Source organism: Varanus komodoensis, unplaced genomic scaffold (genome assembly GCF_004798865.1).
Source record: "Varanus komodoensis strain SLA01 unplaced genomic scaffold, ASM479886v1 scaffold13_3, whole genome shotgun sequence".
Classification (NCBI taxonomy): Eukaryota; Metazoa; Chordata; class Lepidosauria; order Squamata; family Varanidae; genus Varanus; species Varanus komodoensis.
Genome location: NW_025335409.1, coordinates 2085401 through 2109527, shown reverse-complemented (window position 1 = coordinate 2109527; position 24127 = coordinate 2085401). Strand labels below are relative to the sequence as shown.

The following is a 24127-nucleotide window of genomic DNA, read 5'->3' as shown; positions in this document are numbered from 1 at the left end:
AAGGGACGGTTATGCTACCCGATAGCGGGCTGTTCAGTAGCAGATTCAGAACTTTTTTCACAGTTGTTTAAAGGAGCATGACTTAAAAGTATGTTGCATTACAATTAATTTGTTGTATATCTATGTTGTAAAACTCACAAATAGGATTAAGGTTTTCTGCATGTTGTGGTCAGTCTTGTGGCCTTGTATATGTGATAGTAAAAATGATGATAAAAGTATAAAAAGTGAACCAATCTTAGCTGATGTAGCAGATGTATTTACACAACTTAATAAATAATCTCCCTGGTGTAAAACCTTTCCAAGGTTTTCTGTATCTTTCTTTGGCTAGGAAGCACAATGGCAAACAGTTGTCTCCAGCAGTTATGTCATTAATGAGCATAAGATTCTTCCTCTTAACTCAGTGATTAAAGCATCCATCCACCACCATCATTGGTGGAATTTGTTTTCCCGCCCATCTTAAAAAGTACATCAGCAAAGCCTATCTCCTCACCAAAATGTGTTTTACTTTCACCCCAGGATGCAGGGGCTCACTGCTTTTTGTCTCGTGTCTCCTTTTTTAAGTAGAGGCTCGTAGATCTTTGAGATCTTGTGAATGACCCTAAGCACCTTTGCTGGCTCCCTCACCATATTGCCTCTTCATACACTGGAAGCATAGACAAAGGGACAGGATTTCACCAGTGCCAGAAGGTTTAAGCTGCCTGCACCTGTCACAAATTCATACCTAATACTTGCTTTCTCTTCCTGTCAAAGCATCCTCACAGATTCCAACTCCATGAATTTTCCTTCCATATGCTGGACCTCAAGCATGCCCCTGGAAAAGAATGGGAATATACTTGTGGACTTTTCACAAGAAGAAGTCCAGAATTGCAGGTTCTAGGCTCTGGATGGTATCTGTTAGCGGAATTGCATTGGGTATACATACAGGTGCAGAATTTGTTAACATTCAGGCAACTCTATTTTTATACATTAAGACTGTTATCTAAGCAATTTTCCCACCTCAGCAACAGAATCTGCGTCATCCACTGACTACGGAGGCATATACCTTCTGTTTACAATCATATTAAGGTATCTGGTACAGATGTTCTGCCAAAGCTCTTACAGAAAAACATTCCTCATAAGTGCAAAAGATACAGTTTCATAATGTTTTCCACAGATTTCTGACATCACCAAATACAGCCATGTTTCTTATGTATTTATTTAATTTCACTGCTCTACCACCCAATTAGCTGAGGCTCTCCAGGCAGTAAACAAAAGTTAAGAAAATATTTAATCACAGACCCCAATACATTTACAAGATAAAATCAACATATACAAGATAAAATCGAATCCCAGTAGCAATTGAACCAGTATAGAAGCATAGCAGCAGTACCAGAATAAAATGCAGTATTAAAAATAAATGAATAAAAAGTTAAACCATTAAAATGCTGGGAGAATTAAAAGGTTTTCACCTGACACCAAAAGGAATGCAAAGTAGGTGCCAGGCACAGCTTTTTAGGAACAAATTGATTTAAATCACTAGTCAGTAAGACTGGATTTAAATCATGGTTTTCAACATAACTTGCACACATGCCTGCCTTTACTGTAGGTATAGAGGAACTTAATTTAAACATTCCCAAGCTGAGTCTCTTTTATGGCCTGCTGCCATTATAGGCTTTCTTCTCCAGGGAAAGAATAATACGATAAACCTCAGGCTATACACAAAAAGATCCAAAGACTTGAGTATTCTGCTCACTTTCATGTTTACTGCTAGCCTCTCCCTCCTCACACTTGGCTGCTGAAATATTCAACCCTTCCTGATGCTGCAAGATTAAATCTACTGAGCAGGTTTTGTAAAAACTATTGCAGATGTGACAATTTTTGTTATAGTATTTTTAAATTCTTTTTAAATTTTTAAATTCTTAAATTATGGTTTATGGCCTATGGGCTACTAAACCAAATAAACTTGAAACTTGATTTTTATCCAACCTGATTGGGGAGCTCATTCCAACCAGGATTCCACAACTGTAAAGACCCTCTCTCTCCCTGGTAGCCACCTGTGGAAATGGAGAGTGATTTCCTTTGGAAATGGAGAGTGATCCCTAAAGATAATCTCAGGGTCCAGGTAGGTACATATGGGAGGTGGTGATCCTTGACTCAAGGCATTTACTGCATAGAATGTTAGTACCAGCATTTTGAATTGCACCCAGGCTTGAGCTGATGTTAAAATAATGTGATCACGTTGCACTCATTTGAACATCTGTCTTTGAACTGCTGTGTGCCTTCTCACCTCAGTTTTCACACACACACACACACAAAAGATCTGGAAACATGAGGAAGCAGTGACCTAAACAACAAATTGGAGCTGGACTCAACAGTGTCTATATTCAGATCATGTTCACAAATGTGCTGTGGGTGGCTTTAGGCCTTTAGCAGAAAAATGTCTGCAAGTTACATGTTTGTTTTACATTTGTTCCAAGTAACACCACTTGTAATGTTCAAGGAAATATGCAGAATGAGCTATGGCATGACTTTGCTTTTGCAGAGGGCAAGTAACATTCAGAACAAGGAGGTAGATGTTAAAGAACATGGGGGACAAAATAGAGCCCTGCGGTACTCCATAGCATAGCTGCCATGGCGCAGAGCTATAGTCCCCCAGCATCACCTTCTGGAATCGACTGGCCAGATAGGAGTGGAACCACTGCCACGCAGTGCCTCCTACTCCCAAGTCAGCCAGCCTATCCAGAAGGATACCATGGTCGATGGTACCAAAAGCTGCTGAGAGATCCACGAGAACCAACAGGGACACACTCCACCTGTCCCTCTCCCTGCACAGGTTATTGTACAGGGCAACCAAGGCAAATTCAGTATCATAACCAGGTCTGAAGCCGAACAGAAATGGGTACAGATAATCAGTTTCATCCAAGAGTGCTTGGAGTTGTCCCACCAGCACCCACTCCAACACCTTGCCCAAGAACGGGATGTTGGCCACCGGCCTATAGTTGACGGCCACCTCTGAGTCCAGGGACGCTTTCTTCAGGAGGGGTCTGATCACCGCCTCCCTTAAAGGGGCAGGGACCTGGCCCTCCTTCAGTGAGGCATTGATGACCTCCTGGACCCAGGGACCAATCCTATGACTGGCTTTTGCAATTAACCAGGAAGGATAAGGCAGTGAGTGTGGGAGCCAAGAACCCCGAGAACCGCCCATCTCTCCAGACCGTCTCTGTAGCAAAGTGAACCAATCACTGAGATTGTTGCCCCTCCATGCCTTACATGGAGTACTGCTGAGCATGTGCAAATCACAGCATCTTCTGACCAATCAGGGAACGAATTATCTAATGGTTGCTGGTTGTATAAAGGCTATGGCTCTTCCCATTTTCTTTGTCCCCTTTCGGCACCCACAAGCTTGCATTCTGTTTTCTGGATTTTGGAATAAATCTTACCTTGTTTGTCAAGAAACGTCCAGTCTTTTCAAATCATCCCCCCACCCGCTTTGGAGTGACAAGTGAGGCAGCACAGTTGAACGCAATCGCTTGTAGGAACACCATATCTTTTAGTTGACAGTGCTGGGAGCTGTTCATTGAGAAGCACATGAAATCAGCCCTTAATGGAGCAGCCAGGTCATTTCAGACCCTATACTTAAGGATCTTAGCAAGACCTCCTCTAGATGACAACCTGTATTACTTCATTTGGGAAACATGAAACTAACTTTGCCCATCCCATCATTCCATACTTCAAAACAGCTGCTATATTCCTAATTGGTCAGAACAATTAGCAGCAGCAAAGCTGCTTGTCAACTCTGCTAAAAAAAGAAATACTCTGCGCATGTGAGGTTTTGCATTTTAAACTCAAATCACAGCATTGTTATGACTGTAAAAACAGAGTGTCTGCTGCCCTTCCTCATCGACTACAGCTCCCTGGGCAATCATTTGGGGATAGGAATGTATGGCCATTGTAAAATCCATCCCATCTATGTTTTGCAGATTAAGTGCTTTTCCCTCTGTTGGCTGCTCATTGATGGAAACAGATTCTGCAAAAATGAATTCATATGCTTTTGCACAAACACAAGAAAGCACAAATCCCCAAACAATACTCAACACCCCCCCATGTGTATCTTCATATATTAGCCCATGACGGAAATGCATTGCTGCTTTTTCTTTTAGGTATTCCTCTAAAACTAAATTTCTGTGATTTTCTATGTAATTTTACATACATAAAAATTAATCTATGAAAAGTATGCAATTTAGGAATAGCTTGTCTATTACAGAATCCGTGGATTAGATTCTTGGACATTTAAACTCATCCAAGCCTATTAGATTTCTTGAACATTTAGGTGGCCCCTTGGGCTTCAGGGCCCAGGACCTCAGTACCAGCTCTTGCAACCGGTGCCCAGATCTGCATGAGGTTTCTGTCTACACTTCAATGCTGCAGAAGGAATAATTTGCTAGCTTTCTAATGGTGTCCTAAAAACACAGATCTGTGCACACTTGCATAGCACACGGGCACAAATCCCAATGAATCTCGTGTGGGTTTTGCCGAGGGCCCCGCTGCCAGAACTAGGTGGGAGGGGGAGGAACGAACTGCCAGCCAACAAACACAAATCTCCCCTTGGGTTTGCATTAACGATCTTTCCTCAGCAGCAGCTGCCGCCCCCGCGTTTCTCCGCCCGCTTACATCAAGGCAAGGAGACAGGTTTCCTGGTCAACCTCAGGGACGCCTTCTCAGAGGACTTGCTGGCAGCTTCTGAGGTCGCCAGGTTAAAATCGGGTGAGCAGCCGGCGAAGCAAGCGCCAGAGTTGATGATGCCGCCGCCGCCGCTGCCGCCCAGCCGTTCCTGGGAAGTGTTTTGCAACAACAGGCGAAGAACGGGGCCCAGCCGTTGGCTCTCGCCGCTCGAGTCGCAACGTGTTGCATTGGGTGACTCTGCAGCTTCTGCTGTGATGTCTGCAGCCGCTGCTCCCTCTCGGTGCAAAGCCCCCAAGCCCGCCTCTCCGCCTCCTCCTCCTGCAATTCCAGATGTTTAACCGAAGACCTGAAAGGACCTCTCTTGACTGCATTCAAGCAATTTCATTCCTGTGGGGCTTCCTCGACTGTTTTCCTGCTATTACTGCAGCAACAGCAAATCCCCTTTAATTGCACGTTGCAGCGACAGCAGCCGATGAAAATCCTGTGCAAGAGCCCGAATAATTATCCTAAACAAATCGTCTCTCCCTTATTTTCTTTCGGAGCTGTGTGAAGTAACAGCAGCGTATTTAAGGTGGGGGGGGGCGGGAAAGGCAGGCTCCCCTTTGGATCGAGTGGACTATGTGAAGGCCGGCGTCTTTCCATCCAGCCGCATTCATACTTACCTCTTGTTTTGGCGAGTCATCCTTTCGCTTCTTCCTCAGCTTTGGAACCAGGAGAGCCTCCTTTCCCCGCCCCCCAAAAAACTTCACCAAGGTAACTAAATAGGACGACTCTCGTTCTCTCCAGCGAGCCTGTCTCTCACCGCCTGCTGCCTCCGATTGGCTTTTGATTCCCCAACAGAGCTCCGATTACATGTTTACTGCTTTGTTTTGTGTTGGGGTTCTTTTCTTCTGTCCCCCATATAGGGTTTGTTTGTTTGCTTGCTTTTCGATTATACGCCGATGGCATTTTCATACAAGCTTTGATTCGGTTTAACGCGGCGATTCGAATCACTCTCTTCCCCCACTTGCCCCGTTCTCGGTCGCAGCCTGGCCGCCCGGCCCGCGGTGTCGATTGCATGGCGCTTAGCGCGATCGTTGCCCGGGGAAGGAGAAGGGAGCGCGGGAGTGCGGGAGCGCAGCTCGGCGGCGGCGGCGGCGGCGGCCGATGCCAAGGGCAGCCCCTTGGCCCCATTGCCGCAGTCTCCCCAGGGACCGTGCCCTTGTGCAACAGAAGATGGGGCCTCTGCTGCCATTAGCAAGCCCGGGCCGCGTCCTCCTCCTCCCACCACCGCGCGGGCGCTTTCATTGGTCTCCTCGGATGTTGTTCTCATCCCCCCAGGCTTGGCTCCGGATCTTCGGCCAGGTAACGGCCAAGCTTTCCTTGCTGCTGCAGCTGCTGCATGCGCCCGGTGAGTGCTAGCCGCCCCCCCCCGCCGCCGCCGCTTATGCAACACATCATCGAAAACCATCCGGACATGGCAACGGCGCTGCTGGCTGGGGAGAAACTCAAGGAGCTGATCCTGCCTGGGCAGCAGGACGACAAGGCGGGCTCGCTGGCGGCTCTGCTGCTGCAGCTGAAACTCGAACTGCCCTTCGACCGCGTGGTCACCATCGGCACTGTCCTCATCCCGATCCTGCTGGTCACGCTGGTTTTCACCAAGAACTTTGCCGGTAAGGACATCCTTAGGCAGCTTACCTGCAGTGGCGCTTAGCTTTCCCCTTTAGAAAGCGGTGACAGCCAGGCGACCAGTAGGGGAAGCTTTTCCCGTGGCTGGAGCAGTCGCTTCACCTGTTGAAATGCTGCCAGTCAGCAGCCGTTAGAGGCTTCCTGGAGACCTGGAAGGAGTATCCATGCCCTTTCCCTGCCCAAGGAATTAGATCTTGGCTTGGGGGGTGGGGGTCGTCATTGCAAATAAGAGGTACTTACTAGGATTCCCACAAAAGAGACATGAGTGATAGAATACAGTTCCTGCACTTTGCTGAGGCCAGCCAGAGACATGGCACAGAAGATGAAGGAGGAAAGGGCCAAGGCTTTGGCAAGTAGCACTATGCATGCTAGTGTAGGCATTCTGAACACCCAATCCTATGTGTATTTCAGACAGGGAAAATGCTGTTTTTTGCATGAACGTGGGTACACTCGTGTCCTAAGAGACTAAGCTGTGAATTTGGAGAATTTCCTCACCCGGGCAGTTTTGCCATCTTTGATGCCCTCAGTCTAACAAACCAGGCTTCCCATCTGTGATAGTGATCCTGGACTACCTTACATTAAGCATTGTAAGCATTTCAAAATAAAATACCTTAGGATGTGGCTGCAGGAAGACAAGGGGTGGGTTACAAACAGAAATAGAAGTTGATGGCATCAGGATACCCTGTAGTATCCCATGAATGAAGAAGGGCCATTGCAAAGCAAAAGTTTAGTCCAGAAGTATTTTTATTTATAATGGTTGCAATAAAAAAGATACCAACTAACAAGACTGTGGATGTTAAAGTGGATGCCAAATGAGAGGTTGGGAGTGTGAGTGGAAGGTATTGTTGCAGCATGGCTCCTGGGATAAAGTGCTGCCTCTTTTCCTGGGACTCATCAATGGCCTTAGCAATTAGCACCTACCAAGATTTTTGTGCAGGGGGACAATACAGTAGAATAAAGGGCACAGAGGAGCCTTCACCAGCCTGGCACCACCCAGAAATTCTGGACTATAATTCCCATTATTCTGGTTGCCTTGGAAGAACATCAGAAAAGCAAAGCCACACCAGATAAAAGATAGTCCGGCATTCTGTCTACAATAGCTGCTCATGGGGACCCAGAAGCAGGGCATGAATGCACTGATACCCTCCCACCCCTGTTCCTCAGCAACAGGTGTGCATAGGCACTGCTCCCTTTGATACCACTAGTACCATTTGGCCATAGAGAATAGTAGTCACTGATAACCTTAATCTTTGTGAATATGTCTAAACTCCTTTAAGCTATCTGAATTGGTGGCCATCACTACACCTTGGGGTGGTGAATTCCATAGTTTAAATGTGCATTGTGTTCTGCCTTGAAGTTCCCACCAGTCAGCTTCATGGGATGACCACAGGTTCTAATATTATATGAAAGAAAGGACAATATCTCCCTATACACTTTCTTCATACCATGTACCTTTTTGTACATCTCTGACACACTGCCCCATACTCACCTCTTCTCTAAACTGAGCAGTCCCAGATATTAAAACCTTTGCTCACAGAGGGGGTTGCTCCAGCCCCTTTATCATTTTAGTTGCCTTTCTCTTGTCATCAGCAAACTTGGCCACTTTGCTGCTTACTCCAGCAGCAAATTCCAGATCAGTTACGAATAAGTTGAAGCACATTGGTCCCAATACAGATCTTTATGGGATCTCACTCCTTTGGTTGGGAGAATTTATCAGTTATTCTTGGCTTTCTGTTTTTTCACTAGTTATTGATCCATAAGAAGAACCCCCTTCTTATTCCATGACTGCTACATTTGCTCAGGAGTCTTTTGTGAAGGATTTTGTCAAAGGCCTTTCAAAATCCAAGGAAAAATATCTACTTGTTCTCCCCTGTCTGCTTATTGACACTGTCATAGAGCTCTGCAATATGGGACTTAGCTTTTGTGGCAGCCTTGTTGATCCTTTTTCATCAGGACTTTTCCTGCTGCATGCTTATGAATTTTATGGAGGGCACCAGGTTGGGGGAAGCTGGTATTAATTTTCCTTCCCAGAACCACCACTTTCCATTCACATTCATATTCCGTTGGTACATTGCCTCATTCCAGGGCTTCCCCCTGCTTTTCCAAAGGAGGCCTTGCCCCCTCCAGAGAGTCCCAGGTACTTTCATCTGCTCATTTCTTGAATCTTGTGGCCATATTTTCATTGCAGCTGCATGTTGTGGGGTGAGGGGTTCCCATTCTCCCCAAAGCTTCCATTCTCCACATGCTCCAAAACAGGTGCTGCACTTCCATTCCAAAGAAACTATCACAGCTCCTGTTCCTCATGGAACATTCCTTGTCATCCTTCCATTCCCAGGTGAAGATCCCAATGAAGGTGTAATTCTCCCTTGCTTTCCTCCAGCCTTCCCCCTGGCATGCAGTTTCCTTGTGATTTGTGCAGCATCCATGATTTAAGGCCACTGTAGCTCACAATCACTTTCATCCTGCCTGTTTATAATCAGGTTTGTTTGTTATCCATAGGGCTTACTTCAGAAATGCCATCTTCCATATCCAAAGGCATTCAGGTTGCTTTTAGCTCTCAGGACTAACTGCAGGTTGACAGAATGTAGTAGAAGTATCCTTAATGATTTCTGCCTCTAAAGTGTAAATCTTTGGGTATGGCTAGGCATTATAGGTACCCATCAAGCTTTGCAGGCATTTGGGAAATAAATTGATGCAATGGAATTGGATCTCTTAAAAATATTTGTGATAACTTTTAGTGTGATTGGCCTGTTGTGTCAGAAATCCTCTGGTACCCAAAAACAACAATGTGGCCCTTCAGCTATGGTGCATCCAACTCCCGTCAACCACAGCCAACATGGCCAGTGCTCAGGGATGATGGGAGCTGAAGCTCAGCAACATCTGGAAGGCCACAGGCTTTCCATTGGGCCTTAAACATAAGTAGGCAACCTCATATCTTTCAGATATTTTGCTCTACAATTCCCAACCATTAGCCATAGTAGTGGTTTTGTATGGAAAATGAAATCCAAAACATCTGGAAGCCATCAGATTGTCAGCTCTTGGATTAACACCTTCATTATAGCCTAAATGAGGAGATCGTTTTGGCTGTAAACTGGTTTGACTCTTGCCACTGCTGTAAACTCGAAAGGTTGCTTGAGGTAAGCGCTTTTCCATCTAGCTCCTCCATACAATTTGAGGATAATGCTGACTTGTATTGTAAGGATTGTAAGGATAATTGCAAGGATTAGAGCAGGATAAAGCATGCAAAGCACTAAACAAATGCTAACTATTCCGATCTGACTTACTGACACTGAAACATTGTATATTCATTGTAACTATTGTGATGGTTCAGATGTGAAGCCCAGATGTGATGGTTCCACATACAAATTCCACTCACCGTATTTTTCGCTCTATAAGACGCACTTTTTTGCCCCTCAAAAGTAATGGGAAATGTCTGTGCATCTTATAGAGCGAATGTGTGTGTGCCTGACGCCCAGGACGCTGTCGGCCTGCCTGCACCACGTGGCACCACCTGGCCGGCATGCGCTCGGCGCGCCCTGCTCCGCCCCCTCCTCCGGCGCAGGTGAGAGCTGTGTAACTCAGGGGGAGCGGTGCGGAGGAGGAGGAGCCGCAGGCTTTAACCCGCTGGCTGCACGGAGAGACGGACTGCTCACCCCCACCGCCCGGGAACTGCTCACCCCCACCTCCCGGGAAGACCTGCCGCCGCGCTGCCCGGAAGACCACTGCTGGCACACTGCCGGCCCCACGTGGCACCACCTGGCCAGCGCACGTTCGGTGCGCCCTGCTCCGCCCCCCTTGTCCGGCGCAGGTGAGAGCTGTTAATCACAGGTCGGTGTGTGTTTTCAAATGGCAACCCGTCTTTTAAAGAAGCCCATGGGGAAGTGATGGGGAACGTGCCTGTGATTATCAGGAAGCTTTCCATGAATCAGTTATCTGTTAGTTGATCAGACACATTTTTTTTAGGATCAGTGGGTATTTGAACAGCATTACCTTCGTGTATGAAGTTTATTCTTCAAAGGCTACTTAGTCCACTGTGTGTTTGATTTACCGTACAATATTTCATTTTTTGTCAGAAGTTTTTTTCTATTATTTACTAGTAGGGCAGCGTGGACATTACTGGCTTTTAGATTTGTTATTGAATTGTCTGCAGCAGCTCTTGTATAACTGGTGTAGATTGTGGATTCCTTCAGTAATTCCACTACTGACTAAGAAAGTGATGTCAGTGATTGTGAGCAACAGCGCTTTATAAATTCTGACTCTAGTGATGATGAGTTCTATGGGTTCAATGAAAACTAGAAGAGTACTCGAACTTTAAAGTCTCTCTTTTGTTAATGACAGTGATGATGGTTCTTAATGCCACTGTTGACTGCTGTTTACTTTACAAGGTTGAAATACGGTATTGCTGTATTCTGTTATAGTTTATTAAATAGTTTAGTAAACCATTTGATTCAGAATATTTTTTTTCTTGTTTTCCTCCTCTAAAAACTAGGTGCGTCTTATGGTCAGGTGCATCTTATAGAGTGAAAAATACGGTAAACCTGATATACAACTGAAATATGTTTTAGAAGAAGTGAGCTTTCATATGACTGTTTGTGCTTTTATGTGGGGGGTGAGAAATTATTGTCTCTTTGTGCCAATAGTTATTATATTAATCTGTGCTTGAGGCATTTAAAAGCATTGTGCTTTCAGCTTGGTTGACCGTAGCATCCCCTCCAGAGCTTTTAGAAATTGAATCAGATTTCCCATTGAAATCTACCTGTCGGATAAATTGTTTGAGGTTTCAGTGAAGCCACTCAGTGAGTCAAGTTAATCCCTTGTTATTGTCAGGGATGGGGAATAAAGTAGGAAGAGGTAAGAACTGGGTTTGTAGGGTTGAATTCAGTTTTGCCCAGGAGAACAAGTCCCACTCTTTTTTCCAAACATTTACACTATGATTATTTATGGCTTTAGCGAAAGATTGTGTTTGTTTTAGAATTCTGAATATAGTCTTTCCAAGATTTGGAGAGGAAAAGTTATTCTGGTAGTGTTATATTGATTGAGTTGAATGAGAATATGTGAACTTGGAATACCCAAACAACCTGTGCAAAAGGTTCTGAAAGCTAAGCAGATTTTCAAATTGCACCATGGAAATCCAAAAGACTAAAACTGATCTAAAAGATTGATATAACAGAAGAAAATTTGGAAACAAATGGCACCACTGTATCATTCTGGAGGGGTGGGTGGGGGAATTATTTTCTGTTCCACTCTTTGAAGACCTAAATTACTTAGGACAGTTTTCTGTTGAAAGGCATAAGGGCTGTCCAATTTAAAAATAAAGACCCCTATGGGAGATGAGGGTCCTTGAGTTTGCTGGTTGGCAGCTCAATTGGTCACAGTCATCTCCACAATGGTGAAATGCATTGAATTTCTATTTAAATACAGTAATAGCTATTTTACTTATTTTGTTGTTATAAAGTAGCATATGCAAATATTGTGGAAATCTATGGCTTCTTTAGGCCTCTTTTCCTCTTGGAGTAATTTGTAACTGGCCATCTGAATAAAATATCAAAGTAAATTGCTAAATTGCTTTATGAAGCAACTTTAATAGCTAGATTAATTGTTTCTCAAAATGAAAGTGTTACAAGCCATAAAGCAGAGGTCTTCTTTTTAATTTTTTTGTTTTTTCTTTCCTCTTTGTAGGAAAACCCTGCAGAGAATATAGATTGAAATGTGTTTTAAGATAACCTTAATATTCTAATATGCTTGCTGGCCATGTTATTCTTGTTCTTAACTAGAATACACATTTCTCAGAAAGTATATGTAGAACAAGGACTCTGATTGCATTTCAGATACAGGCAAATTCCATACATGACAAACCAGAATTTATTTATTTGAAGTTTTTATAGACCATGCTGTTGGAATGGTTTACAGCACAAAATTGTGTATGGGTTTGAATGTGGGTTGTTACAGAACAGTGGATTGTTGTTGAATTATGGGCTGTTGTGTTACATGAATTCAACTGTGCTAAGAAAAACCTCCATGGCTCATTAACTACAAGCAACCTACAAAGAGAACCCATTGTTAGCCATGTGGGCTGTATGTGAACTGTGGGCTGTATGTGATTAACAAACCATGGTTTCTTAGAATTGGTGAGTTTACAAATACAACAACCCAAGATTGAACAACAACCCATGATTCAGTGACAATGGACATTCAACCGATATTCAGCCTGCACTCTGGCTTGTTATGTTGCGTGAACAGGGCATAGAGCAACTTTGAATGCAGCAGCTAGTGTGAAATATGCCCTAAGGTAAAGATGGCAGTGGAATGTTGCTTCTGCTAACCAGGTCATAAGCATCTGAATTTGAAAGGACAAACATTTTTTTAAATGGCAGTGATTATTTAACTAATGGGGCACATTCTAGTTTTAGACATCATTAATGCTTACATGGTGTTGGCCCTGAACTTTAGCAATTAGTACAGAAGCCATTAAGGATGAAGTATGGCATACCATTAAGTTTATTTCAAGAGCAGCTTAGGTTTAAAAAAATACTCTTAATCCCATGAAAGAGCAACTCCATTCTGCATTTTATTTAGCTGCTTATTGCTTCTTCGTTATTCATTACCGTTCTGCGTTTATGGCACTACTGAGCAATATTATTACAGGTATTTGCTAGTTTGTTTATTCCCAAGCCTCATCATTAACAAAACGATGGACTTTTGGTTGTGGCCATCCATTTAATCTGATTATCTGGATTCACGGTTTCTTCTTATAGACATCAGTATATAGTCTGTTTATCAAAGCAAGTATATGAGAAATTTCAAGGGCCAAAAAGGCTGAGGATCTTTTGGGTGATTTGGATGTGATTTCACTCGTTCCTTAACACTTATAATGAAAGCCTCAAGACTATGAGCAAAAAGCATGGGGCTATTTAAACGCCACATCTTACCCACCCCAAGACATAGCGCCCATATGTCTGCCGGCAGACCAGGAGGAGGCGTATAGCTCATGCATGTCATCGTCCCCATCACCTGTGCTTCTCATCGCATGTAAAAGTGAGCCTCCAAAGTGGAGATGCTATGGATGTGAATGGGGACTGGATTCAGTAAATGAGGGGGCAGAGAGAGAGAGGGTGTCCCCTGGGACCTGTGGTTCTTTTTCCACCCACTGTTGACTTCTGCCATACCCACAGCCAGGAAGCAGCCCCAGTGACTTTCCTCCTCAACTCGCTCTCACTTTTTAAGAAAGTTGTAGTCATACCAGTAAAGTAGTGGACTTCAAGTGGGGCTTCTGGACAAGGTGAGCAGAAGTTACATCTCCAGATGTTTGGCTCTTCTAAGCTTAGACCTCTTTGCCAACATGACTGATGATCAGGAATTCTGAAATCCAAATGTCTAGAGATCTCCTTTCTGCCCACCCCTGTTTAAGGAACTCTGGGGTATATCAGGAGAAGAAAAGTACATTTTCCCAGTTACCAGTCTGGCCTTGTAGTACCCACCAGCAAAACAGGAATGGGTGTGTTCTAGGGTGCTCTGTATAAAGTATCACAGAAAAACAGTGTGGTCTCTTCATGCACTGTGGCTGGAAAAACATCTCTCAGAATTGTCTCCAATGTAGATAGATTCTAAGGCAGATCTACCTGTGTGGAAAGGATCCCCTAAAATTATAAAGTTTAAAATCCATGGCCCTGGAGATAGGCATTTCAATATCCAGTTGTGATGTTACAAGGAACAATTTAACATGTTTCTGTTGTTCCTCAATACCTGATACATATTTTCTGTCTTCTTGTTTCCACAACAGAAGTAAACGGTTACATACTTATCTAGGGAGGGCTTAACAGTGCAGTCTTAAACATACCTACTCAGCAATAAGTCCTACTGTATTCAATAGAACTTACTTCCAGGTAAGTGTGTACAAGTTTGCAGAATGGTATCCCTTTGAAACAGCATAAAGAGGACACATGGGGCTAATTGCAAGTTAGGGATCATATCAGTTCTTTCCATGTCAGTCTGACTTTTGCTTCAGTTTGCTCTGCATCCTGCTTGTTAATGTGGGGGTAATTTCTGAACATCACCATTTCCCACCTCTGACCTCTGAATTTGTGTGGCTCACCAGAGTGATGGATGATTTGTCACAAGGTAGGGTTTCATTTCCTAGTGAAAGGAGGGAAAGCATTATTATCTCCACCATTGGTGAGTAACCTGGAATTGGTGTTCTGCGAATGCCCTTTAAGAGGCTTAAGGGTAGAATCGAAACCAGGATAGCTTATATAATATTAAGCCATGCATGTCAACAGTGATATTAGTATACTGGAGTTCCAGCAAAGATTGCACAAGCCCACCTGGATTATTTTTTTTAATGTAGATCTGTCTTTCCTTTTCCCAGATGTGTCCTGATGCTCTGGTTCTTGTTCATTTGTTTGCTTAAAAGGCAGACAAACCAAATGATGTACAGTTTAATACAACATGCATGCTTAGACCTCAGATCTCTCATTATTTGAATTAAATAGCTGAATTATACCAAAGTATCTCTTAGCAGTCCCCTAGCTCAGTCGTCCACCACTCTTCTGCTAGCAAACTCTCATGGGGAAGTAGTGGAGAAGACAGTTATATGACTAATCAGTCAGTTTAATTGTTTTGTTTTCAGCTCCAATGCCATTATTTCTGAATAATCCAGACTTCCACTGTGTTAGAACACTTATTTGGATAGGTTTGTCCCTTGATATGCTGTATTACGTCCAGTGCCTTTCAGTGAAAATTCCCATCTTTCTTAGTGGAAGCTGTGAACCACTTTTTCTACTAAGCCCCAGGCAGCCTGATTTCATGCATATTTACTTATCAGTTGAGCTATATTGAATTTAGTGAGGCTGCTCCCATCTAAGTGTGTAATAGAGGATTGAAACCTTAGCTGGCAGCACTTTGAAACAACGACACAGGCACTTGGTGAAGCTTTTGCTGGACTAAAATCTTTGAAATTAAAGCAAGAGGTAGCATGTGCTTCCCCATATTAAAAACAATGCGACTTCCACACAAAATATGCATGTTTAGGAGAAGGGCCTTTACTTGCTAGTTTTGCATATGCAAAGAGTTTGTTATACATGGGGGAGCCTCCATTCAAACAAGCAATCTGTCACCTTCTATTTATAGCCCAGCAAACTCTGGTGCATCTTATTAACATTTATTTGTATTGATCAGTTGATTTTAATTATACTGCACCTTTCTAGCAGGAAACGGCATTCAAGGTGGTTTACAACAGCGAAGGCCACATTTACAATAAAACGCAATGAAAATAATCATAAAAGAAATACATTAAAACATGATTTGGCATAGAACAATTACAGAATAAAAGCAGCACTTAGTCAAACAGTCTAGTTGCATGCCAAAGTTCTGCTTAGATTTTTTAAAAAAGCTGATTTGCAGGATAGCAGAAAGAGAGCTAACTCATCCTGCCTTGGCAGGTTCTTCCAAAGCCTGGGAACAGCCACTGAGAAGTCCTCCCATATCCGCACCAAATGTACATCTTCTGGCAGCAATACTGAGAGAATGGCCTCCTCCCAAGATCTTAAAATGCAAGCAGACTTCTACTGGAGAAGGTAGTCTTCCCAATAGCATAATTCCAAACCAGACAGGGATATATATAAGCCATAAACAGATTTGTGTCCAGAAACAGATTGGTGATGCAGTGAAACTGTTGTAAGAAGAGGTCTGCATACCAACAGTTTGGCTGTGACATTCTCAACCACCTGAGATTTCCAAACAGCTTTCAAAGGCAACCCCATGTAGAGATCCAAATATCTTTAGAATATTTCATTTTACAAACCCCATTTGAGCCGAAATGGTTTGTGCAGCTAAAGAACGAATAAAAACCTCAGGATAAAATCAGCCTTCACCTTCACCTTATTTTCACAGCCATCACAAATGCTTATTTTCTTGGGGAACTTAATTTTAACTCTGGCCCTAAAACTGCACACGTGTGTTTATGTTTGGCAAAACGTGCCCTGCTCTAGAGCTCCACATGGGCTTCTGTCTCTCTGTAGAATGCCTATTTCCATGGAGCCAGCAAACTCACAAAGACAAAGCAATACACACACACAGAGCTTTTGTTTCAGCTGAAATGAAAGGAGCAGCCCTTTTAAGTGAATGCCTGTTTACAAGCATGGATCAAAACGAAGATTTAAATGACAAAGCATTGGAACCTGGCGTTGCATGCAATTGCTGGAATAGGTATACCTTATCTCTTTTTTTATCCACATCTGTCCCTACCCTTACTGCTTTCTGTGACTGAGTTTAGACAACATGGTACCCCATGCTCAAGAACTGAGTGTGGTATATCATTGAAATGCGGGGTCTTGTGTGATCTGAGCGCAACCAAGATAACCTGTAGTGGAAAATTCACAGTTCACATCCCAGTAAAAAACCATGGGTTCACCCTGTGGCTAACAAGCCATGGATTCTTAGTGCCACTGGGTTCTGACAACACAATAGCCTATACTTCAGCAACAGTGCACTGTTCAGTCATAACCCACACTCAACCCATTCTCAACCCTTGAGTAACTATCTCTTGAGTATCCCAATGTCTGGAATTCTCCATCCCATCTGCTTTTTGTTCTTACAGTGCAAGCGTGTAAATACTTGGTGGTCACCTAAAAATTCTATGAATACTCCCCATGAGTGTGCTTTGCCCTTCTGTGCAAAGTGCTGTTTTTCCTTACTCCAGGACAGTGGAATGAAGAGCCAGCCAAAACGGACACCATGGCAAAGACGGACAGAGTCGGCCAGCAGCTAGCTGTGCATTGGCTTCCTTTGAATTGGTAAGATGCAATAGTCAGATAGTTGACAGCTGACAGGAAGTCTGCATTCAGATCTCAACTCATCTGAGTAATGAGTTGGTTTAGGCATTTCTCATACTTAATTCTTGTCTCAAAGAAAAATAATTAGAAAGTTGAGCAACCTGGAAGAATGGCAGCATGCAGATCTGATAATGCGGGATTTTTTCAAAGGAGAGGGTGAATAAGTTGGTCTTAAGTAGGACAGTACGATTTTGCATTCACAATTTAGGCAGGGATGACTTAATTCTGTTGTAGCCTTCCCTTTACAATGCTTTCGTATCCTTTCTAAAATAATCCATTATGGGTGTGTTAGAAAGTTCTAGGTTGTATGTGCATCATTCCTATGAAATTTCAGTGCAGTTCTGTATTGATGATGCTATTCTTGGATTCCAGAGATCTGCAATTAGGTAAAGGTTGAGTTCACATGAATAAGATGCATAACATGGTTGTGGAATTGCATATTGCAGTTGGATTCATCACCATCATCATCATTACATTTCATGGCTTCTACTCCCTTCCATCCCCCTTGATGGTATCCCAGCATCCTTTCCTGCAAAATTTCACTTGTCCTCCCTACTGTGATTGCAGTAGATCCATTTAGATCCATTTTTAATAAGGTAATTTCATTCATTCATTCATTCATTCATTTCTGTGGCCTCCGAAAATTGAATAAATGTGTTCATGTTTTTGTTTTTAGCCTTTTGCAAATAGGTGCACTTTTATTGCTGTTCCATATGTATATTCTTGCTATTTGTTGTTTATCTGTTGGTCTATTTCTTCTGCTTTTTCTTTTTTTTTAAGAATTCACAATTCAGTGTCAATTCGACACTTAAAAGTGACAGGTTCGTATTGTCAAGGGAAAGAAATTATCCCTGTCCACTTTTGGGACACTTATTTATGCCGTTTTTCAGTTGAATTGGTTCCTGGCAACTGCACAAAGCAGTCTGAATGCAGCCTTGCCTTGTCAGTGTGTAGCATAAAGCTTTGCCATGTGTGTTACATACTTCACTACACTATTACTTTGGTCAGCCGAATCATACAAGCAAATTGAAATTAATTTTGGCAGAATAAACCACCCTAAAAACTTCTGTCTTGTTCTAGAGGATTATCATACCCATGATGGGTTGTCCAAACCTAGGAGAGAAGTTTTATTGTGGGTTGATGAGACTGGCTACAAACCTGCTTTGTCTGTCCAATATATGTTGCCCTGCCCTGTCAGTTTCCTTGTGTTTTGCTGTTGTAAATAGGACCATTGAAGTGAACGAAGCAGCTACACCGTCCTCTCACTTTTAAGTGCTTGTTAGTATCCTAACTAGTTAGTTTATTTAGTTTAGGTTTTTTATTGTATTTATTTATTTTAGTTAGTAATTTAGTTAGTATCCACACAATCCTTGCCAAAGTCTCCAGCAAGTACCGAAAGGGGAAATGTCACCTCTCTTCCCTCTTTTTTCACAGCTTCTGTCCAGAGCACTGACTGCCATAGCTACAACCGACCCTGCTTGGCTTAATTTGCAGGGTGGCTTAGAAAACACCGCCAACAACCCAGCATAGCTATTTATCCATAGTGCTGTCAGTATGAACGTGTGAATACAATTTAGGGAGCTCTAGCAAGTCCTTCCCAAAATATCTCCCAGTGTCCTGCTACTTTCTTCACCAGACTTATTTGAAAACAGATTCTCTGGCTATATAGGATGATATGGCAGTTAATGGTGCAAAGGGTCAAGAAGTGTTGAAATGATGATCTTTCTGATTGGAAGACAAAGATCTGTGAAAAGACTGTTATGTGCTCCAAGCAAAAGAGACTGGGGCACTGCCATGCCAAATGATAGCTGTAGCTTTGATAGGTGCTAAAATTAGACTCTGGATCTGTACAGCTGCTAATTTTTTTAAAAGGCAGGAAGTCAGCCACAGCCGCCTTCTGCAAACAGAAGGTCAGAATGAATTTCAAATTCAAGTTCAATTCTAGGGGGTTTTTTAGTGCAGCAGTTATAGTGATAGGAAGAATGAGGGAACAAATGGATTTTCCTACTTTTATGGTCTGCTGATTTTGTAAGTGCAGCTGCTTGGACAGTATAGCTGCGTCCCTCTTTCTATAAGTCTTATATAATCAGGTTATATATATCTGGAGCAATATCTGATAGGGTCTTTCTGTTCCTGCTGATTGTGGTACACTAACAGAACTGTTTAATAATGCAATGGGGAGTTGGTGGTTCTAAAAGTAATGCTGGAAACACTAGTTTCAGTTCAAGGTGAGTCAGTGGATCTGCACTGGAACTTCAGCTATCCCATTTTGGAAGCTAGGATTTCCACTCATTTCAGATTGATTTCAGAATAACTACCTTCCCATTGTTCTTTTTTGTTTGTTTATTAAAGGCTTTTCTAACCCGCCCTCCGCTAGTGACTCAGGATGGTTTACAATAAAAAACAAGTAGAATAAAACAAAACACCACAGCAGTGCTTATATAGAGTTTCATAATATAGCCCTGGCAAACAACTATTTCTGCATGCCTTGAGATCTTGAACAATGGCATTTGAAATTGTGGGAACTTTAGAAATCATTTTGTTGCAGAAGAGCAGGGAATGTCATAGCTTAGCAACAGAAACTCCACTGGTAGTGCCTGAGCTCTCGTTACTGTGAAGGAACAAACTGTTTCTCATTTCTGTATTTAGTTCAGTTTTAGGCTATTATGGGGACCTCTTGGGTGTGTGCACTAGGTTAATCATGCACAGGTCAAAAAGTTTGTTAGGATATAGCAGCGTTGGGGACTCAAGCTAAGTGACTTGCTCCCAAGCCCAACTCAAGTTGCATGAACAACTCAACTCTGACTTCAATTGGGAGCACTGAACGAGTGACTTGACTTGACTCAACTTGAGAAAAGGAGTTGCAATAATAGGGAGAAGGCTTCAGCTCTTTTTGGTGCACTTTGCTCTCCTCAGCAGTGCAACTGCACTTCTTCTGCCTGCTGCCTCTTTTCTGTTCCCACGCATTTCCAGGGAGGAACAAGAAAAAACAACTTAAACCACCGGTGGTGCTGGGGTGCCTCCAAAAGTGGGGGTGAGGTGTATATCCTGCTAAGCCATTGCAAGGGCAGATGGGAACATGGGGTGGTTACAACTCTCCTACTCCCCTACACACACCCCAACACCACCTCCCTTTTTTCTGTTAAAGTTGACTCTTGAGACTGAAGAATAGACTTGAGACTCAAACTTTTTACAAAGATGTGAGACTCTACTTGGACTTGAAAGTAAAGACTTGAGACTTGACTGGAGACTTAGAGCAAAAGACTTGAACACATCACTAGGATATAGAGGACAGAAACCGTGTTTAGGAAGCCAGATTATAAAGTTCAATGAAAGATCAGAGGAAGAATGGGGGAGAAATTATTTTTAATTCAGGAAGCAATCAATCTATATTCAGTTGTCATTTATATTCTTCTGAAAGAGCAAGTTTTATATTGCCTTTACTGAGTAGGTTCCTCATCGCACCTCTGATTTCAGTCTTTTGGCTGGCAGCGATTGGTATGTCATGCTGTCTGTGGTAAAGTTTATATTGTATGCCCCTAAAATCACACATATGTTAAAAATATGATTAGGGTTAAGCACTTGTGGGACTACTGATATATATCACTATGTTAATTTATTTCATTGAGGTGCCTTGGGGCATGTAGGCACTCTGATTTTGGAACAGGAATTCAGGAAATAGAGAAAAGGCAGAGGGGCAGGGAAGAAGGCAGAGTCTTGGGGAAGGAAAAGATAGAGCTGCTGGTACTGGAAAACAAATTGAGAGGCCAGGAATAATGAGACTATTGCTTGGATAAGGGACATGTATAAAATAAGGATGCAGTCTAATTATTTTGGTTGGACATTTTTGTACCTGGTTGGTTTTTTACCCTGTTCTCATGGACCTGCTTGCATGTGTGCCCACTCAGATTTCAATTTATTTTCCTGTTGACATTTTTCTATTTAGTGTTCAGTCCTATGGGAGGCAGTCTGGGGGACCATAACATTTTTCAGTGAGGCCATTATCAAATATAATTTTGGGGAGAGGAAAAAGGGGTGTTCTGGTAAGTCAAGAGGGAGGTGAGGCTGTCCCCGTCGCTCTTCCCATCTCTTCCAATCTGCAGCTATCTAGAAGGGTACTAGAATATCAGAGACATCCAAAATCAAAGTCTTATATTTAGTAGACAACAACCTGATACAGCTGCATCCTAAAACATAGCTACTTGAAATACTGTCATCTCATTCTGGGCCTCACCCTAACCTAAATCTTGTCTAAGAGTCAACCCAGGCTATCTGAACTATGTCCTAGAAAGTTTCAAGGCTTGGTGGAGACAGTCACAGAAATAAAGGTTTCCACCTGGTGGCAGTGGAAAAGACTACAGAAAAGGTTGGACAGAGCGGGCTGCAGGCAAGCTACTTTGCTTGGTTACCCTTTCCCTAACAAATCAGGGCACTGCAATGCATATTTTTTGTCAGTCATTAGTACCATTGCATGCAAAAGTGACCAATTTGAAAGATAAAATCTGAAAGCCGTCCAGCGTCCCGCAGTGTATCGGATGGGGTAAAAATACCCAAATAAATAAATGAAAATATTTATTTTTTCTAAATAAATGAAAGACAGGGCAAGGACAAGGTTTTTTTTGCTCCTTTTAATCAGCAGGTGGATAAGCAGAAGGAATGTGGAAACTAGATATATTAGTGGCATAATTAACTGTTCAGTAGTCTATTTGTCCCTAGCTGAACTGAAAAGGCTTAACCACAAACATTTTGGATCCTAGTACTGCATGTACTTAGCTGCACATATTGTAGCAGAAGGTTTTCTGAGGAAAACCATGTTTACCACTGAAGATACCATTCTTAAAACAATATCATCATCCTTTTAAAAAAAAATAGATGTACAATTAAAATCAATAGTGCTACTGTTTAATATTTTATATTTCATTTGGGAGAATTTTGTTTTATTTATTGCACGAATATATAACTACAATATTTTTGCGTATATACCATTTTCATATTGTAGAAACATGAGCAAACAAATTATGTTTATTTGAAATACCATTGATTTGTAACTTGCATATGGAATTTTTTGGAGGATGGAGTTCTGTCAGTTCTCAGCCATAGGTGATATTGGGATCAGGTCCAAATAGTGACTGAGCCTATAAAATGTGATGTAATGATAAATCAAGATTCTTGGCTTATTGTGAGCAATTGCATGCTTGTATATGCAGCCCATTTACTTCCTCTTTCATTCTAGCAGGAAAAACTAACCAGGAGGGTTTATTCTTACATCCAAACCCAGGACCCTGGGTTCATTCCCAAACAAACTAAGATTTATAAGTCATTTAAAAAATGGTTTATTGTGCCTAGGAGCAACAAACCAGAGCCCCAAGTTTAGTTATCACAAGAAGACAACCCCCCAACCCAGTTTTGTTACACCCTCTCACACAAATAGAGTGGTGAAGCAAGAGAACAGAAATTCAGTGTACACTCACTCATTGCTTCTTCACAGCAAGCCAAGAATGTAACCAAGGCTGGCATAATTAAAATCAAAATTAGTGTAAGAAATGCATCCAGATGCTGGAAGATTGAACAATATTCACCCAGGTAAAATCTCATAGATGAACCTGAATACTTTACTCCAAGGTCAACAGGAGCCAATCACATGCCTTAGAGCAGTGATGGCGAACCTATGGCACGTGTGCCCAAAGGGGCACAAAGAGCCCTCTCAGCATGCGATCACTCCAGCAGCTGTGCACATTTTCGGAAAGATTAAAGGCGCCAGGCAATGCTGTCACTCATTAGCCATGACTCACCGAGCTTTCACATGGCCTGTCAGTGAGCTGCCAGGGATTTGCTTGTACTGTGATTTTAGCAGAAGGTAGGAAAGGTAGGAAATACGCTCAGATGCCTTTTTCAGGGCCAGCCAAAAGCTGGTGGTCAGTGGAATATTGCCCCCTTGTGCTGGTGGTCAGCCAATTCAGGTTTTATTGCAGTGTTGGCACTTTGTGATAAATAAGTGGGTTCTGAGTTACAATTTGGGCAATTCAGTCTCTAAAACGTTCGCCATCACTGCCTTAAAGCCTAGTTTCTTAGCAAATACAGTCTCCACAAACCATGTCTTTGGACATGGGTAGCTCAGCAAGGAGTGGTCTTCAGAGATAGTACCAAAGTCCTCCTTTATCCACCTGTAGTTTTAAAAATACATAACACAGCTTTTTTGGCAAGCAAATATATATCTTTGACTATTAATTGTTTATTTTCCAGCTAGAAAAATATTTGAGACATTTTTTTAAAAACTGTTCAAATTAACAATGGAGCACCTACTTTCCATCCAATTTGTGTAAAAAAGTAATAAGTAATTCATATGCTATGTTGTATTCATCTAAGATATTGCTAGGCGATTCTTCTTTTTTTTCTGAGCACGTTGCTATAACATTAAGGTACATTATGGGCACAGTCTAATAGGTGTGTGCTGTTGTGAAGTTGTCATTCATTCCAGTCAGGTTTGTGCATGAATTGCTTTGGGTGGATTGAGAACGTTGTGCTTCATTATTCCTTTGTCATATATGAGACCCATTATTCATACAACATAGCTCTCTCAGCAGAACTCATGCTTGCTTTCTTATCTTCCATGTTGAGGTCTATTGTTGCAAAGGTCAAAGATTCAGGTTTGCAGGGTTACCTGATGCAACAGAACCCTCCTGCCCAAGTACCTACAGAGCCATGTCCATCCCTTAGTGAATTAGAATGTTCAGCTAGTTCCAAAATTGCACTTGCAGTGGAACCGGTAAGAAAAAAGAGCAGGCCACAGGTGGGGAGAGGAGATGCTGGAGCCATTTACCTACACCAATTCCTATAGGCATCCAAGCCTCCTTCCCATCCTTCAAAACAGCCATCTAGATAAAATATACAGGGATGGTAGAAGTGAAGGTTGCCACCACCACAACCCCACCTTGCTCCAGCTATTGAATGCACATAAGTCTCTGAGT

At 42.5% G+C, this 24127-nt stretch overlaps 1 protein-coding gene across 1 annotated transcript in view; it reads left to right on the top strand.

Moving 5' to 3' along the window:
* Positions 1-6082: 6082 nt before the first annotated feature.
* The window catches only part of PANX2 (pannexin 2), a 31300-nt gene continuing 13255 nt past the window's right edge, over positions 6083-24127 (top strand). Inside the window, exon 1 of the mRNA XM_044423488.1 lies at positions 6083-6314. Within this exon, the coding sequence (XP_044279423.1) occupies positions 6089-6314 (226 nt within the window). The 5' untranslated portion in view covers positions 6083-6088. The remainder of the gene's footprint in view (positions 6315-24127) is intronic.